Below are 19,448 nucleotides of genomic sequence, written 5' to 3'. Positions count from 1 at the left end.
TATCATTCAAAATTATAAAAAATGACGATCTCGCCTTCAACTTTCTTAAGATTTCTTGACTTCATTTCCATGTCCTCAAAAGCCACACATATTATATTTTTGCAAAAAAAAAAGAAAACTTTTTTTAATTATCTATAACAATACTCTCTACTTTTGGCGAACAGTCAATTGATTCCACTTTGACAGTTCAAAATTGAGGCCGGTTTGCGAACCACTATTCAGCACCCAGGAACTACTCTACAAAGTTTTATTCAAATCGAAAAAATAACAATCGATGTCCTAATTCTTGAGAAAAATGTTCATTAAAAATGTGGTTCCTTATTTCTTATAAATTGTTGGGACTTTCTAATGGACCTTCCAAAAAATAATTATATTTTTTTTTTGTTATTATTAGTATGTTGTTACTAAGGCCGATGCAAATATTTAAAAAAGTTTTTGTCCCTCGGCCCTGGCCGAGGTCAAGGGGGGGGGGGGGGGGGCAAAACAAAAAAAAAATATAAAAATTTAAATAGCAAGCCATAGTCTTCACATTTAAATAAAAAAAGTGTTTTAAAATGCATTTTACACTTGTTCAGTTGTTTTGCAATCATTAGTTTTCAAAAAATCTAAGATCTGACAAAAACAAAAATTGTATCGACAAAAGAGATTTTGCATCGAAAATTTTCAAAAAATCTTAAGATTTTTTATAAACCCAAACATGTTATAAATGATTTTAAACGCAGGAATGTATTTTAATTTGATTTCAGCTGGTTGCACTTGAACTTTCATTGAAATTTTGAAGTTTATTGTAAAAATTTTTTTTTGCCCCCTGTTTTTTCGGGCCAATTTTGAAGGAGGGGGTGACAAAAACTTTTAAAAATATTTGTACCAGCCTAATGGAGAGTATTTTGTTTTAATTAGAATATAGAAAATACCAAATATCAGAACATTTTTTATCAATTTAAGTTTAAAAAATAATTTGAATTTGGAAAAATTAGGGGGACAGCATCTAATTCCATCGTGCCTCTAATGTTGACATATCATCACTTTGACGTTCAATTACAGCTCATAAAAAGCTTTTTCAGCTGAAATCGAGTGACGATAAGCAAAAAAAAAAAAATGGTTGAAGGAGCGAGCGCTTAACCTGCAAAACATATATGAGAATTTCCTCTATTATGGATTATTGTGATTATTATTTACTTTGAATTGATGCGACAGTTTTACCGTGGAATAAAAATCGAGTCATTTATTAAAGCTATCGGTTTTCCAAACTCAAGAGTCATCTTCCTACAAAACTACACAATCTAGTCTACTCAGCAGCACGGTTTCGTTGCTCTTTCAGAGCCGTTTCCGCTAAACCAATCCGAACCTTGTGACCGCAACAACGATGGCGAAAAGCCAAACCTTGCGCAGTTGACCTGGAAGTAAAGAACGAAAATTGAAATTCCCTGCAACATACTAAATCGCTGAATCAATATCCCGACAGAGAGACACTATACTCTCTCCCGCGCAGCATCACTCGCACACATCAATCAAACCGAAATCGTTCAATCAAATTGCGAAAAGGGATATGCGAGGCAATCGCGCAAAATGCCACTCGCGCCTAATTAGGCCAAATAGAATTCCGTACCGGAGGTGGTGATGCTGATTCCGCTGCTGCCATCGCTAATCTCGAACCGTCCCCGTTCGTCCATCCGCAGCCGGCTCCAGCGCGTCAATTGGGTGGGATCTGAAAGGAGGGGGAAAAAGTTTGCCGGCACCGTAAGCGGATGTGGTATATGCGTGTGGGATTCTTTACAAAATGGGTAAAAATAGTATTTTGTTTGATAATTTTCAATCGATGAAAATGTTTTTTTTTTCAAATTAAAATATTTGCGAAAAATATTTTGGATTGTAGATCAATTGACTTTCTTCACAACAGAACAAAAGGGAAATTTTCAATGACGAGGTTCAAATAATGAAAGTGTGAAAAAGCCTAGGGGTCGGACAACTCCGTCAATAGGTTAACAGTAGTTGGTTAACATGTTTATATTTCGTCAATATATTAACGCAACCTTACCTTGTATTATGGAACCTTGATCCAAGAACGTTGTCAGGTTGAATTGTCAAAAAAATGTAAACACAACACAAGCACCATACACAGGGAGTAAAATCACGGAAATTTTTACCATCTGCGTTTGCCGTAAAATGCACAATCTTGCTGAACTTGCCGTAGGATTTCGGTGCCCTGGAGCCGGGAGATCATGGAGGTTCGTCACCAGAAGAACCACAAAGTCTACGTCACGAATCTGCACCTCTCTAACGATTATTATCCAACTGGACGGTGCCATCAAGTTCTACCGCGGTGGTAACATCATCCACTCGATCTTCCGGAAAGACTTCTCGCTCGCGACCAGTCGGATTCGTTGGCCAAGCTGAAGAATACCCTCGAGCGGGACTTTCATAGGCTGGAGATTACCAAGAAGTAGACGGAAGTCACCGCCGTGGCCGTCGAGGGTTTGAGTTGGGCTTCAAGAAGACGAAATCTCTTTGGTTATGGCCTGCCCAAACCAGGATCCACTGGAGGCCACCTCTATTCAGAACCGACGTGGTGGCCCAACTTTGCCGATGCCATCTGGGACGTGAGCAACTTGAAAGATGTCTCCGAGCGGTTCATGTTTTGGAGCGTGGAAACGTAATCATTTGGTTTAAATTGTCATTGTTCTATAAGAGTCGGCATGAAATCCTCAAATAAAGTTTTGTTTTTGGAAGTTAAAATTAAACAAAATGAACGTGGTGTTTTTGAAGAAACAAATGTGAAGGATAATTTGTATTTTAACTGTGACCGGAATTCGGCATGCCAACATAGACCGGTACAAGTCATGTCGCTTCTGTCCACCTTCAAGGCGAAACCTTGCCAATCCTGTGCACTGGTCGGGAGACTACATCCTGCTCCTGCTATGGACCTTCCTCCTACTGTGGACGTTTTCTTGCGTGGCTCTGTGCGGACTGTTCTGCAGCCAGTGCATTCTGGCCGTCAGCTGCGCGTGTTCCGGCACGTCAAGTTAGACCACGATATGCGTCAGAGAACGCCGGGTTCTACAATTGAGGGCACAGACGCGGAAAAGAAGAAAGTTGAGCTTGCGCTTTCCTATCCTTCCCACAATGTTGAAAAGAACCTGAGAAATCCTGCCGACCGAGAAACCCGTTAAAATCCTGCCTCCTCCTTCGCAAGCTGTACTGGAGGTGCTTTTTTGCTTGCTGCTCTGAAACATTCTCCCGTTTTAACTACGTTTAACCCGGCAAATTGTACGATGCGATACGAGCTCTCTCTTCCGATGGCCCGAGTTGACCCAACTTTGGAATAAGCAAGTCTATTTTCCAATAATTTTAGAATGTTGCCAAAGATTGCTCAAAAACGCAAAAAAAATTCTGTTGTCAAAATGCGATTGTTATTTTTGTCTGTCATCTGTCAAACCAAGGTGTCCAAATGCAGGTCGAAAAGTTTTTCGTCAATATATTGACCAATACACTCAAACCCCGATGGTTTGACACCAACTGTTGTCAAACGAACGGGGTCACTTTTTAGTTTGACACCCCTTTTACACGGAGTTCACACACACTACCAAACGTTTGTTTTGATAGTATGCGTGAGCGCCGTGTAAAAAGTGACAGTTCGTCACTTTTTAGTTTGACTTTGACCAACCAACGGGGTACAAACTAAAAAAGTGTCAAACGAAAAAGTGACCAACCACCGGGGGTTGAGTGTAGATCAATAACAACGTCAATATATTGACGAATGGTTAAAATTTTTACTCTGTCCAACCCCTAGGAAAAAGAAAGAAAAAAAGAAAGAAGCAGCCATTCGCAAAAATGCGCCATAAACTGCTTGTGCTCAAAATTTTAAGCTTTTCCAAAATTTATTTGCAGAGATATAGCCATATTAGTGTTTTTCTTCTTATTTTTCCCTTTTTTCCTATTAAATGTTTGGTTTTATACAGAATCATATACTGAACATCAAATTTGAAGTCCCGGCTCGTTCTCACTCGAAAGATCGACGTAAAGTCGAAGCATAAACGCCAGCACATTTACACTTGCGCGTTTCACGCTGCGCGTGAAAGTGTTCTTTCTGGCTTCTCATGATAGATCCACAAAGTGCAATATAGATACATATTTTTTTTAGTTAATCATTAAGACTTACATTAAATACTGAGTACTCTTTATTTTTTTCTAATATCTAATATCTAATATATAATTATCTTGCGGCCCATAATGTACCTCTGTAATAAAAAAAAATGGCATTCGATGTTTAATCTAAAAAGATTCAAAGCTTTAGGTCAAATTCTCACTGGGTGGTAGAGCAATTCCAGCCCAAAGCAAGATATTTTTAGGTACATTTTTCTCGCCCCTTCCCGTTTGCAATGAAACTTTGTAGACATGTTATCCTAGGCATTTATAAGCCATTTTTGTGTATATGGAGCCAGTTACACTCGATAATGACATTTGAGATGGGCGTAAGTATTTTTGTATTTCGTAATTTAAATATTGCTGTATCTCGAAGCCGTGGTGGCATCGAATCAAAAAGTGGTCAAAGATAAACTTGTAGGAAATTTGACGGGCTTTCCGAAAAAAATACACTGAAAGAAAAAAACACTCCACATTTATGAGATTTTTTGATTTTTAAGTTTAAAAGTCAAATTTGAAGGTGAATCCACGATTTTTTTTTCGTTCAAAATTGTTGTGAAAATAGCCTAAGATGTTACAAAAAGACTCACGAAAAATGCAGGATGGAGCAATTCACCTAAAAAAGTACAAAAATCATTTACTGAAACTGTTATTTTGAAAAGTGCTCTAAACTTCAAAATTTTCAAAAACCGAACACGAGAGTCGATTCTCCAGACAATTTTACATAAAAATCTCCATATTAACCATTGTCCGAAGTCCAATCCTTGTGAAGTTACAGCGGCTTTAAAAATAAAAATGTTGATAAATAGGTTTTTTGATGGTTTTTGGCAATTTCTATATGACAAACTTGATTTTTCAGTCTCGAAAATCCAATCGTCCAATTTCCCATAAGATTGTCTTTGACCACATTTCAACTGGATGTACTGAATTACATTGCTCATAACTGAAAACATAATATTTTTTCAGTGTAGTATAGTAAACTAGATAGTTAATTAGACAAGCAGCACGTTAGCGATTTTTGAAGGGTTTTTTGCCTTTCAAATTTACAACATTATTCGTTTACATCAATTCACTTACATTTCTGGAGTTTTTTTTGAAAAGGTCCAATAAACCAAATTTTCAGTGTTTGTTTGGGTGTTTTTTAATACCTCTGACTCAAGGCGGCTTCAAAAACACCCAAAAAGCAAAAACTGAAAATTTGGTTTATTGGACCTTTTCAAAAAAAAAAAACTCCAGAAATGTAAGTGAATTGATGTAAACGAATAATATTGTAAATTTTTGGTGTTTCATGAAAGACAAAAAAAAACATCCAAAAATCGCTAACATGTTGCTTTTTGAGAGAACTGTTCCCGCTTGGGAATTCTCAACGCAATCAATTATTGACTTCAGAAAGATATAAAAAAAAAGTGTGTGTGTGTGTGTGTGTGTGTGTGTGTGTGTGTGTGTGTGTGTAAGAGAGAGAGAGAGAGAAAGTAAGCCTCACCGTAATAAATTGTTTCGCGCTTCCGGACGTAGCTCGAACCGGCCACCGTCAGGACACATCCGATCGAGGTGGGCGAGATGAGCAGGTGTTTGTCGATGAGTCCGTACACCGTCTTGTTGTACATGTGGTGCCGATCGGAGACGACGATGGTGCGTGAGCTTACCAGGAGCAGGTCGCCACTGACCCTGTTTGTGGGATGAATTAGATATTTTAGCAAGTGGTTGACAAAAATGTGTTTCATAAATGTATGCTTTTCGTGCATCAAAAGTTTTTTTTTGTATTCTTATAGTTTTGAAAACATAATTGTTCTTTCATTAAACATTTTTTTGAGTATCTTTTTTTATCTAGTTTACCACCACACTCAATCGAATTCAAGCAAAACATTGTAAAACGGCCGTTGTCATTTTTCAAAACATTGAGAAAAACGAGGATGAAATCTGCGGTTAGTTTTTCAATTCCTATTTCGAACTTATTTGGCTGACTGTGGATATTATTCGAATAAAAAACGTAAAACTAGTATTGTTATGCTTCCCCGTATTCAATTTTATGAAAACATTTCATTATTGCTGTAAAATTGATGATAAAATTACATTGGCCTTTTAAAAAAGTTAACAACATGCGGGACCGGTTAAGCCCTTTGCGTTTTAGCGCCTTTGTAAACATTAGCGTGTTTCATTTTCCATCTGGCCCTATGTCAAACGGCCAAACACGACGTCAGGATTTGTTTTTGTTGTTCTTTTGTGTTTAGGCTCGCAGGCCAAACCAAAACAAATTATGATATCGTGTTAGGACTTTTGCACCAAAAACAATTTTTTCTCGTTTTACGTTAAATGAACAGTTAATTCTTAGTTTTTTTTCATAAAATTTATATTATGTATCGAGTTTTCTTCATTCTTAAAGGTAAGATCCATGTTTAAGTGTTTTAAAGTACCTAATAAAGTTTTTATTTTACAGGGAAGTGCAAAGCAGGTGGCGGCAGAGGTCGAGGAGAGGAGAAAGTTTTCGTTCGCAGTTTTTTCGGAGGAGCTGCTGCTGCTGAGCCGCCATGGAGTATCAACCCGGTTACGGTGATAAACATGACAGACTACGTGACGAGTCGGATGGCGGGGATTATCCGGAACCGGCAGCAGAATCGATCTGTGCTCGCTGGACCTCGCTCCGAAGAAAACCGGCACCAGCAGGTTCGGTCTGGACTGGGATGAAACCGCGCCTACGTCAAAAGGAAACAAACGTACCTCCTCATCATCTGTGACGAGAACAAAGTGTGCGGACAACACAGTGAACCACCCAGAGTAGTCTTCCCTGGTGCCAACACAGATGCCGCAAAATAGCTTGGACATCTCCGTCGATCCTGTATGTTTTTTTTCGATCCTTCTTTACCGGCTATAACCCGAGGAAAAAGGAAGCGATTGAGTTCTTTCTGTTCTAAAGAGCGTATTCAACGGGAGGTTCCATCGGAACAAAATAGCTTGGATCTTGCTACGGCCGAACAGTACGACACGGAATAGCAAACTGGAGAAATGAATCACCTCTCATAAGCAAAGATTTCAAGTGATGGTTTTTACCTAATAAATTGATGCATTTTTGTTCTTTTTGTGTTTTTTAAAAAAATAAAATCATAATGACGCACGTCTGGGGAGGAATTTGCCAGAAAAAATCTCTAATTTTTATTTTTGGTAAATCGACATTTGTGGAAGAGTGAATTCGATGATTGGAAACGTCGATGACGGCGTCGGAACATGGCACCGGTTGGTGGGTGACGCTGCTTCCGGTAGCATATTCTCCTTTTAAGCTGCCTTTATCGTTTCTTGGATCGCATCCACAGCCTGCATATTTTCAATTCGTACACTGACGCATCCGTCGTTCCGGATCAATTCTTCGGCGACAAAACGGATTCATGTCGTTGGCCCCGCTCGTGAATCCACTATCACCATGGTCACTGAAGGTGGCCACTATTGTCGGGTTGTTCCGGGCGTCGTCACCTGAGCTGATCTTGAGCGTAGTCGTTGGCTGGGGCAGGTTCAACTGGTACACGTCGTTGCTGCTGAAGCGGGGCTGGGTAGATGTTCACCGGCGGCATGCGACCAGCGCGCGGCCGAAGATTTTTTGTTACTGCCCGTACCGAGACGAAGCGTTCATTCTTCTGCCGCGACCACCATCCGGCCGTCACCTTTCACCGCTACCATTTTCAACTTCCCTGCTACTTCCGCAGGTGGATAAAATCATAGATTATTAATCAAGTAGATGTCCCACTTGGAAGTTGCTCCATATACCAAGTTGGCGACACCCCTTTAGCGATCTGCGCGCCGCCATCGTCAATTTACAGGTACTAAATTAGAAAACAAAATCATAGTACTCTGTGCATTTGCCTGTTGGAAAATTGTTTTGTTTTTGACAATGTGTCACCAAATTGGGTTCAACACGTCCTTGAACAAACTTTTTTTTTGTAATTTACCTTTTTAATTTGTAATTTGTAATTTGTTGTTTTATTGGTTACGATAGCCTGTTAGTATAAACTGTGCATCAGGTCAAGGATTGTATCATATCGATTGATTACTGTAGGATCCAAAACACGTAAAAAAAATCGGCCGCCAGGTGTGTTCTCCAGCAGGGCAAGTAGCAGTGGCAACAGAAGTAAAGAATCTGACTAGAATAATAGAACCAGAAACGGGAGGAGATGACTCTCTTCAAGCCGAACACGGGCAGTTCCTATCTATGGCGAAACCTCTGCGGATTTGCACCACTCCCCCGGCCAGGTGGAAAAGTCTCGAGTGATGGCACGAAGGTTAGGGGGGCTACAGTCCGCTCTTCAAAGAGATGCTTCTGCTGTGTAGATGCTTCATTTTATTATTATTTTTTTCAGACATGAAGAACTGTATGTAAAACTTTTGCCAAAATGCAGCGCAAGAATAGACAAACAAACTCAACGCTGATTCCTCCGTTCATGTGCATCAGATTCAAAGAGGCCACTTCCGTATGCTAAACTACCCGGCTGACATTGAACCGCAAGAAGAATCTTCAGTTTTGGGAATAGTTCTGGAGCTGCTCCAAAATCTAAGACCATTGTTTCCCAAAGTGGGTACTGGGCCCCGCTAGTAGGGTCTGACAAGCTCCTGGAGTGGCCGTGGGGGTGGGGCCTAGGATAATAGTTTGCGAATCAGTGATCTAGACAAATTAAATTTAATCATCATGTAGTTGTATGATATTCGTTTTATTGGGTCAACGTTTTATTATCAAATAACAAATAAAACATGAACCAGTTGTAACAAAAATCGAGGCATTTCATCATGGTGCCCAGCATGTGTTTAGATTAGAATTATGTTTCAGCTCGCATCCGCTATTCCGGCAACGATGGATTGTCGCACGCCGTGGTTCTTGTGGAACCGGGCCCGGGAAAAGCTTTGCTTGAGTTCTGTTAACACGAGAAAGCTGTGTCCGCTAGTAGCACCGACAGTTACGGTCAGATTCCAGAACGCTGCGCAGTTTCCGTTTGCTGTGGTGGAATGGTTGGCAGGGTCTTCTTTATCAGGTTTAGAGTGCAACCAGAGCGCCTGTAAAAATAAATTTTCACATAAGCAATTTTTCTGTTAAACTGTTTTCTACCTACTTGCTAACACGTCTCCAAGATGAACGGATGGCACCCTCGGAGGAATCGGCTCCGTGCGTAGGATTTTCGGTGGTCAGAGATGCCTGCACCGGGTTCTTCTTAGGACGGTGAAATGTTGACAGAAAATAAACAAAGTTTGAAAAGCAGCTGTTGCTACGATGCAACCGTACCACTTGAACTGAAACTGGGGAAAAATAATGTTCCCTTTGGAAACATCGAAAAGTAGTACCTGTGAATTGCCACCAGGTGCAATTCTGGCGTGGCGGTAGTGTCGCCAGCCCCAACAGGGGAGTGGCGTATCTATATATATATAGTCTATGATAAAATGGAACGAGCCATGTTATTACCGCCAGGACTGCCTGGACTTCCAAACGAGCTGCGCGGACTGCCCGTTATATTAGTTGGAAACAAAGGGCCATACTCTGTTTTGATTTTTGTTTTGAATCCATACTGGTTTGTCCCTGGAGCTATCACGATTTCAAAACAAAACAAAGCAATTTCCACATTGGTCCTTTGATGCAAAGGGTCTAAGTGGATATTGAAAACAAATAAGATGTCATAAACTTTGGTCTTTTGTAAAATTATGCTTTTTTCTCATAAAAATCATTTTTTAATACTTTTCTCGACATGCAGTGATAGTTTATGTCTAAAAGCATCGATTGCATTAAAAAACCGGTTTGTTTACATTTTTGACTTAGGTCCTTTTACAATGTTTTGCTTGAGGAAAATGCGTTAAGTGGAGACGCATGGTTAATGAAGATAAATATTTAAAAGGTAAAAGAATAGTCATATCACCTAAACGTAAAGAATGTGCAAATATAAAATTTATGTCAAAAATCGTAAAAAAGCCTTCCTTTGAATCTTTTTACACGGGATCGTAAAACTGCTGAGACAACTTTTATCAGATAGTGGGGCATTGATTTCACAGAAGTGGATCCCATCGATATGCCGTTTGACAAACATTAATATGCAAAGGCAAACAGTCATAAATTTTCCCCCCACTTTCGCTCTACATAACAATTTTCACTTTCTTTCTTTCCAAAGGCAAAGCAAAAGTGGAACAAAAAAAAAGGTCCACCCTCCCAACCTTCCCTCCCCCCACCATCCAGTTTGTGTACTTACACCAGGACCAGACTGGGCTCGGGATAAATCATAAAGACGCTACACTTGATCAGCAGCATGTTCTCCTTTTCGGCGTCGTTCTCGTAGTGAAGGAGCAGCATCTTCTCCGGCACTGTGGGAAAGAGAAAAGAGAAAGAGAAGAAGAACAAACAAATTTCACGAGTGTAAAAGTAATCTATCCCATCAATCTTGCCCCAGCTGTTGCTCGGGCTGGCCGGCCACCAACCGCGGTGGTAACGGAACAACAGCTGTGACGGAGACTTGGCTTTCTTCCCCGATGAGGGGTTTGAACCACGGTAAATACTGTCTGTTGTTCTGGATTGAGGTGGATTTTGTTTAGAATGCATTCGTTAAAAGAATTCCTCTATTCAGAGATATTTTTTGTTAAACTCTTAAAAATTGGTAATCTTTTTGAGCTCTACAAATTTATATAAATCTCTGAATCTTTGTCTTGTTTTAAACATAAAATTCATTTAAGTCAATTCTGAATAGTTGATTGCCTGTAAAATAACAAAATGCAAATTTATTCAATATTTCGTCACCGCCGTATTGGCCGCCATTTGGATTTAAAAATTCCAAACCACACAAACACAAACAAAAATAAGACAACGAATTGTTTTTTTCGTGACTCGATTATCCGAAGTGAAATTTTTCCGAGGCCTTCGGAACACTATAGCAAAATTAAGTGGAAAATTGATTTTCCGAAAAATGCTGACGAGCTCTGCTGTCTTCAGAAGAGTTGTTGCAAATGGAAAGGGCCAACTTTTGGTTTGATTGAAAATTAGGGTGGTTCACGATTAGGACTTTGAAAATCTAACTTTACAAGAATATTTTTGGGAATTTTGTTGTCTTCTAGAAAGTTGTTGGGCTTGCCAATCCAAGCAACTTTGTCGAAGACACCAAAATTTTTTATTTTTTATGGGACCACCCTAACGAAATTTGAAAATTGTTTAAATATATGTTTTGCCTTCCTCACTGAGGTAAGGCTATAATCCTGCTCTAAAAATGAACTTCGTATAAAAACGTCGTAGACCCACCTTCATGTATACATATCGACTTAGAATCGAAAACTGAACAAATGTATGTGTGTATGTGTGTGTGTATGTGTGTGTGTATGTGTGTGTGTGTGTGTGTATGTGTGTGTGTATGTGTGTGTGTATGTATGTATGTGACCAACAAACTAGCTCATGTTTCTCGGCACTGGCTGAACCGATTTGACCCGAATTTGTTGCATTCGACTTGGTTTAGGGTCCCATAGATCGAGTTTTATACAGATTGAAGTTTCGATAAGTAGTTCAAAAGTTATGTATAAAAATGTGTTTTCACATATATTTGGATCTCACTTAACTGTATGTAAACTATGTCCGGGTCCATCATCCGACCCATCGTTGGTTAGGTTATCAAAAGACCTTTCCAACGAGTCCAAAACTTTGAAGATCTGGCAACCCTGTCTCGAGATATGGCCACTTAAGTGATATTGATGTACTTTTTTGAAGCCGGATCTCACTTAAATGTATGTAAACTAAGGCTACCAACTCTTGCTGAGCAAAAATCCGTATCCGAGTTTGAAAAGGTCTTATAACATGTGAAACACAACAGTTTATAGGACCTTTAAAAAAACTCTAGATTTGTTAATTCATATGTTCAAATCCGGAGTTTTTTTTTTTGAAAAGGTCCAATAAACCAAATTTTAAGTTTTTGCTTTTTGGGTGTTTTTTAATACCCCTGACTCAAGGCGGTTTCAAAAACACCCAAAAAGCAAAAACTGGAAATTTGGTTTATTGGACCTTTTCAAAAAAAAAAAAACTCCAGAAATGTTTTCACAGGTTTTAGGAAGCCTTTGGAAATGGATAAATATATTTAGTAAGGAATTTCTAAAAGAACAATTCTAGAGTTTTTTTCAAAGATCTTATCAACATATGAAAGACAATAGTTCAAAAACTCTAGAATTATTGATAATCAAGTATGAATTGAGGAAGCCCCGGAAAACTCTCCCTTTTTAAATCAAACTCACAGAAAAATAAACATTTCTAGTTAACAAAAGCTTCGACCAAATCAAAAAAGCAAAGCAATCCACTTTTACGACCCCCGGGTTTTTTGTGGTCTCTGCTGTAAGTTTCTGCTTATTTCTAGGCGTCCGAAGGTTTTGTGTGGTGAGTCACCCAAAACCTCTTTTACGCAAATAAAAAAAAAAAACAATTCAATGATTAAAAAGTTGTAAAAATTCCGTACAAATCCGTATTATGCGTAAAATTCCCTACAAAAATTCCGGCCTGTTAAAAATCCGCGAAGAGGTTCGAAAATCCGTATGGTAAGGAAAAAATCCGTACAGTTGGGAGCCTTAATGTAAACTATGTCCGGATCCATCATCCGACCCATCGTTGGTTAGGTTATCAAAATACCTTTCCAACGAGTCTAAAACATTGAAAATCGGGCAACCCTGTCTCGAGATATGGCCACTTAAGTGATATTGATGTACTTTTTTGAAGCCGGATCTCAATTAAATGTATGTGTACTATGTCCGGATCCACCATCCGACCCATTGTTGGTTAGGTTATCAAAAGACCTTTCCAATGAGTCCAAAACATTGAAGATCTGGCAATCCTGTCTCGAGATATGGCCACTTAAGTGATATTGATGTACTTTTTTGAAGCCGGATCTCACTTAAATGTATGTAAACTATGTCCGGATCCATCATCCGACCCATCGTTGGTTAGGTTATCAAAATACCTTTCCAACGAGTCTAAAACATTGAAAATCGGGCAACCCTGTCTCGAGATATGGCCACTTAAGTGATATTGATGTACTTTTTTGAAGCCGGATCTCACTTAAATGTATGTAAACTATGTCCGGATCCACCATCCGACCCATTGTTGGTTAGGTTATCAAAAGACCTTTCCAACGAGTGCAAAACATTGAAGATCTGGCAACCCTGTCTCGAGATATGGCCACTTAAGTGATATCGATGTACTTTTTGGAAGCCGGATATAAAAAAATTGATGAAACTTGTGTACAGCCATTGTTGTGAGGAAGGCTCTAACCACATAGGTGGATTAAGTTAGTTTTTCAATGTAATTTTTGCCCGCTGAATCTGAACTTGCCCTCAGAATTGAGCCAAATTGTCGAAAAATCATTTTTGTGTCATAGTTGGGGTTTTCTTGTAAAATTGTCATATAAACCCAAATTATGACCAAAAATTCGATTTATGACACTTTGGCTCAATTCTGAGGAAAAAATCAAATTCAGCGGGTAAAATTACATGGAAAAACATATATTTAAACAATTTTCGAATTTAGTTAGGGTGGTCCCATATGGTTTTCCCTTGAAAATTAGACTTTTTCATATGAAGATTTCTCGAGTTTAAAGAAAAACACCCCTGAGATTTTTTTCAGCGTTTGTAGTGCTAGATCTCTTCTCTCAAATGCAACCTAGTACTTAAAATTTGGCTTGCGCCTTTTCGAGATATTTAAGTTTAAAATTTGCAACTTTTTTACCTTAAAATGGCTGTAACTTTTGACCCCTAAGTCCAAATTGACATGTCAAAGAATGAAAATGTTCGTTTTTCAGAGCTCTAAACGTGCCTCGAATATCACTTTTCTCTAAAACTTAACCCTGAATTGCCATGTTCAAAAAACTGATTTTTGAAAGTTTGCTCAGATGTTTTCTATAAATTAGGTCGTTACGAGATACAAGAATAGTGTCTTGGACAAAGTTGCTTGAATTGGCAAGTCCAACAACTTTCTAGAAGAAGAAAAAAATCCCAAAAATATTCATGAAAAAAAGTTAGATTTTCAAAATCACTCTGATTTTTAACCAATGTTGCCATTTTGCATTTGCAACAACTCTTCTGAAGACACCAAATCTCGAAAACTTCACCATTTTTCTGAAAATCTATGTTCCACTTAATTTTGTGATCTGGACCACTGTGCAGTCTGCAAAATTGTTTGAAATCAAAATAAATTAAGCACTTCTTTTGAAACAAGGAATGCATCGACAATGTTTTATCCTAATAAAAAAATTAATTTTAGAAATCGCGAAAAAAATGCGAAATCGTAGAGAACTACCCAATTGTTACTTATATTCAGTGGTGCGTTCCTCACGCGCTCGTGAGCACTCATTTTTCGCTCATTCGTGAGGAGGAGCGCTGCGCGAGCTAACTCACGTTTGCCCGCGCTCACGTTTGCTCCGATTTTTTCAGCTCGCATTTGCTCCACGCTCGCGCTCGCGCTCATATTTCGCTCACGGAGCGCTCATTCTGGACGTGTCGCTAATCATTTAACGCTTTTGAAAAAGTTTTTTTTCAATTCTTTACGGATTTTTTGCTTAAGGTGAAGTAGGGCTGTGGAATTATGACTTTGAGAACAAATGTTATGATATATGAATTGGAATAGCTTATTTTCATCAACCATGTTTTAAATAAAATGTTGGATTCGCAAGGGGCAAATCATCTTTTAGACATACAGTTAAATTTATAAATATTTCAGAATTTAAAGGCCTTATTGTAGCAGAGAGGTGCGGGGAAGGGGTATAGACGCCTAAATAAAAGGGCCTGTAAACCTTAGAAAAACTTACAAAACAATTAATTGATTCAAGAAGATTAATGCTTTGGTAAGTTCGATTCAATGTTAAATGCTTGGTTGATTAAAATATAACATTAAACTGTTTTATGTACCTAATCAGTGTTTTGACTTCATTTCCAGATTGCGGGTCAGAATAAGCTACCATTAAAAAATGTTTTTTTCCGATTATTAAATCTTTCAGTGATTAGAAACGGCGGATCATTTCTATATAAGGTTAGCCTTTATTTGGTAAACATTTCAGAAAATAGGGTAACATTTTTGAAACAGTTCCATTTTTAAATATAAGCCTCAAAATTGCTAAGGGTTTAAATAACCCTTTTGACTCAATTAAAAAAATGACAATATTTTTCACCACGTATAGGGTGGCTCTTCTTCCAGCAAAAGGATTTTATTCAACACTTCTGCAACCAAACCTAATGAAAAATTTACATAAATTGTCAATATTTAAAAATAAAACATACATAAATTGTCAATATTTTTAAATAAAATATACATAAATTGACAAAAAAAAATTGTACATAACAGCAATACAATATGGTCCAATATGGATTTGATTTGTGAACAAACAGTGCATCTCTTCACGTCAATGAATGTTTACATTATGAATTTAGTTTTTTGTTCCTTGTTCGAAAATGTCTAGATTTTAAATAGAACTTATATTTCCGTTCGCTGACCCAATCCATTTCATTGCTTACTTTTGTTTGTTCGACCATTTTCTTAATGTCAAATTTGGTTCTTTTCTGTTGACTTTAACTGAAAAGACCGAATTTTCCAAAAATATATTTTTACATCCATGGTACTAAAACGACGGAATCCATAAAAAAAAACAAGCTTGTTTATTTGTTTACAAAAAAAAATTATTTTTGGAAAACAAATTAATACCTGCTGCACTGCCCATAAGTGAAAATTCGGCAATTATGCCAAATCAAATACATATTCCGAGAAAACGCGTTTTAGTGTTCGTCACCTAATCTCCGTCAAGGCAATTTCCAATAAGAGTGGCATATTAGCCGTTTGGTTTTTGGCATCGGCAGCCAAATCTAAACACTACAGCCCAGACTCGATTATCCGAAGCTTCGATTATCCGAAGGTTTGTATGGGACTTCGGATAATCGAATCACGATCAAATTTTTTTTTTCGTTTTTTTCATTTTCTTGTTTTAAACATCCAGTTCGAGTTCTGCAACCCCATTTTAGTCAAATTTGAATAGTTGATTGCTTGTTAAATAATAAAATGCATTTTTTCAATATTGGCCGCCATCTTGGATTAAAAAAATGTAAATCACTTTAGCATAGTCATACTTAAGCTCGACTATCAAAAATAAGACAGCGAAAAACATTTTTTTTCGTGATTCGATTATCCGAAGTTTTGATTATCCGTAGTGAAAATTTTCCAAGGCCTTCGGATAATCGAGTCTAGACTGTATTTTAGTTAGATCCAAGTTTCAGAAGATGCGTTGGAACATCCTCTACCAAATGCTGCTAACAACTCGTTTTTATCAAAAGTTTTTAACCGTTTTTTCAATGGTGGGCAGTGCAGAACTAAAACTTTTTTTTTATTTTGAAAAGGGGGTAACAATTTCAAATCTAGATGCGATTTCGGATACAACATATTGTTGGACTGTGTAATGAATGTTTTAACAACAGAGAAATGTTCGAAAATAAAAACACCGCAATTCTCAAAAATTGTGTAAATTTTGTTCGGCTTTAACAGGTTCATAAACAAATAAAAATCCTCTTCAACCCGGTCCAACCGAAATTTGTAGCCCCGTTGAGAGGTTGTGGTGAACTGTACCTACCGACAATTTGAAAGCGGGCCGCCTTCCGGTCGAACGACTCGTAGGTTTGCACCGAGCACATGTACTCGCCGCTGTGGTTCAACTTCGGATGCTGAATGACCAGCGCGCGGTACTTGTAGTTGGCCGAATCCGACATCGAGTAGTTGGTGCGGAGTTCACTTTTGAATTGGTTCTTGAGGGAATGAAAATTGATTTAATTTGATTTTGATTTAAGCAGGATAATTTAACCACCGATTTTAGGTGTTAATCCCGCACTTACCATCCCAATCGGATTCCGGGCCGGTATCCACTGGTAGATCAACTTCCGGTTAAAGTACCACTTGAGCACGAAGCCGCACTCATTAGCCTTGATCTCGTACTGGCAGTCCATAATTAGTGGCTTAACGGCAGTGGATGAATTGCCACTATCAGCTTCAACGCCAGTGTCGACGGGCTGCCCGGAAGTGAAGGGCGAGAAAGTGGAGGTGGAAGTGGAAGTAGCAACGGTGGTGCTGCTCGCCACTTCATCGTCCTCTTCCGGTTCGTCGTGTTGAGGCTGATGACCATCGACACTATCCGATGGCGGTGGCGACGGTGGGAAGGCAGTGGTAGTGAGAAATTCCTCCCGTTCTAGGATGTACGTTCGGGGCACTTCAAGGTTGGTGATGTGAACGGAGCTGTAAACTGCAATAAATTGAAGGTAGAGAAAGAAGGAACAAGGCGTGAATGAAGTGCAATTGAGTGAAGAATACAACTAGTGAAGTGTAACTGGAAAAGGGTTCCTTCTTGAATTTTTAGTTTTATTTTATGCAGCAAAAGTTCAATATAAATGAAAATTTCTCCTTTGTAAACATAAGCATATGATCCTTTTTGATGAGTTTTACGGTTTGACGTTGAATGATGTTGAACGATTCTTATGCTTTTGGTAGTTTTATAAATATTAACTTCAAACTGTAATTTTTGAATACTAATAAACAAATTCTTCTTGCACAACCCCCTTTGAAAAAATTGAATTTGATTTCAATTCAATTTTAATCCATATTGGCCACGGTAAACAAAAACGTAAGCCTGCTCCAGTGGAATCGCTGGCCCAAGCGTCCGTTCGAACCCTGGGGTGGAAGATTCCTTGGAGTAGAAAGAGGTTTGGGTGCTCTCTCCATTCAAGCCTTCGGACTCCTTGGTTCGAGCAGAAACTTGCAATAGAGACCACGAAAGACCTGGGGGTCGTTAATGTGGATGGTCTTATTTTGAAACAAAAACGTAAAAAAATCTCAATGTTGATCTTCGTCGAAGAGGTCAACATCCTACTTTCAATGAATATAACAACACTTTCGTTAAAAAAGGTTGAAAAATAAAATGGTAAATATATTTTCATTCAACAATAGCATAATTCTGGTGCCTAACAAATAAGCAAGATCTATTCCAAGAAATAAATAGTAGGTATCTGAAATAAACCTTGACATGAAATTTGCAAACAAGCTAATAAGTTCAATATGAACAGTAGATTGAAATAAATAAAATCAAATTAGGTTCATTTATTATTATTATTTTTTGTATGTTTTCAAAACATTCGTGTCAAAGAGTTATGAAAATGTATACTTACGCTTGAATTTCTAGAATTCCCGGAAATTTACAAATTTCCCGGGAAACGGGAATTTTTTTTTCGAGAAATCCCGGGAATTCCGGATTTTTTTCCCAGGACGGGAAATTGGAAGCTCTAAACAGAAAAAAATATGTGAATTTACACCGCACGTAATTGCTTTTTCTTTTTTTTTTTTTTTTTTTTAATTTATATTTATTCAAATTTCTTTTCCATGTACATTCATTCAGTTAAAATATTATTGAGTGTCCAATCACAAACGATGACTTTTCACCTCAATTTTAAATACTAGCAACTTTCATTTATTCATGAAATATTGTAGCTTTCGCTATTCAGTGATTTTAAATGTAGGAGGTCCTACATGTACAAAAGGGAAAAGGGATACCTTAAAACTAACTTATAAACTATATAAAGAGCGGATCAATGCAGCAGAAGACTGCAATGATTTTTGTCGAAATGCATCAATTATCTTATTGGACATAACATCCAAAGTGTCAACTTCGGCTAATTGATGAAGTTCACTGGTGCTGAACCAGGGAGGAAGTTTCAGAATCATTTTCAGAATTTTGTTCTGAATCCTCTGAAGTTTTTTCTTCCTGGTTAAGCAACAGCTTGTCCAGATCGGCATAGCATAAAGCATGGCAGGTCTGAAAATTTGTTTATAAATTAACAGTTTATTCTTGAGACAAAGTCTAGAATTCCTGTTTATAAGTGGATACAAACATTTAATATATTTGTTACATTTAACCTGGATACTTTCAATGTGATCCTTGTAAGTAAGGTTTTTGTCAAAACCAAGTCCAACCCAAGCAACACAATTTGTCAGATAAACGTATTTCCTAACTAGTTGTATAACCGAACGGCCTCGTTACCACAACTTGTTCTACAACTCCTGTGCATTGGAAAAAGCGCACTTTTTTCTGTTGTATAACTTGCCAGAATAAGATGCAAGTTATCAGAGTAAGTTGTACAAATGTATCTGACAACACTGTGCTAGCTAACAAGAGATTCAACGAAAAAAGGGGGCGTGGTTAACGGCTGTGCTGTCAAATCAAAGCGCACACTGAAAAGGAAAGATAGATTGAAAACAGTTGTCTAACCGTTACCCAACTTACATGTAAACAAACAGTTCTTAT

The 19,448-nt window shown here is 38.0% G+C and overlaps 1 protein-coding gene and 2 long non-coding RNA genes across 3 annotated transcripts in view; 1 reads left to right on the top strand and 2 right to left on the bottom strand.

Annotated features, from left to right (window-relative positions):
• Positions 1-1,176: 1,176 nt before the first annotated feature.
• LOC120420394 (uncharacterized) overlaps positions 1,177-19,448 on the bottom strand; it is a 54,157-nt gene continuing 35,885 nt past the window's right edge. The window contains exons 2-7 of the mRNA XM_039583407.2: positions 16,993-17,396; positions 16,734-16,905; positions 10,356-10,467; positions 5,627-5,811; positions 1,610-1,708; positions 1,177-1,397 (exon numbers count right to left, since the gene is read on the bottom strand). Coding sequence (XP_039439341.1) covers positions 1,333-1,397; positions 1,610-1,708; positions 5,627-5,811; positions 10,356-10,467; positions 16,734-16,905; positions 16,993-17,396 — 1,037 coding nt within the window. The 3' untranslated portion in view covers positions 1,177-1,332. The remainder of the gene's footprint in view (positions 1,398-1,609; positions 1,709-5,626; positions 5,812-10,355; positions 10,468-16,733; positions 16,906-16,992; positions 17,397-19,448) is intronic.
• On the top strand, positions 8,197-8,668 carry LOC120420396 (uncharacterized). The gene is made up of 2 exons (XR_005605848.1): positions 8,197-8,411; positions 8,490-8,668. It is a non-coding gene; the product is annotated as an uncharacterized LOC120420396 (long non-coding RNA).
• Positions 8,490-9,501, bottom strand: LOC120420397 (uncharacterized). Its single transcript, XR_005605849.2, has 2 exons — positions 9,234-9,501; positions 8,490-9,177 (listed from the first exon to the last, which is right to left on the bottom strand). It is a non-coding gene; the product is annotated as an uncharacterized LOC120420397 (long non-coding RNA).

The sequence above is a fragment of the Culex pipiens genome, chromosome 2, assembly GCF_016801865.2.
Source record: "Culex pipiens pallens isolate TS chromosome 2, TS_CPP_V2, whole genome shotgun sequence".
Lineage (NCBI taxonomy): Eukaryota > Metazoa > Arthropoda > Insecta > Diptera > Culicidae > Culex > Culex pipiens.
The sequence above is the reverse complement of the archived record's forward strand: the minus strand, read 5'-3'. Positions and strand labels throughout refer to the sequence as shown.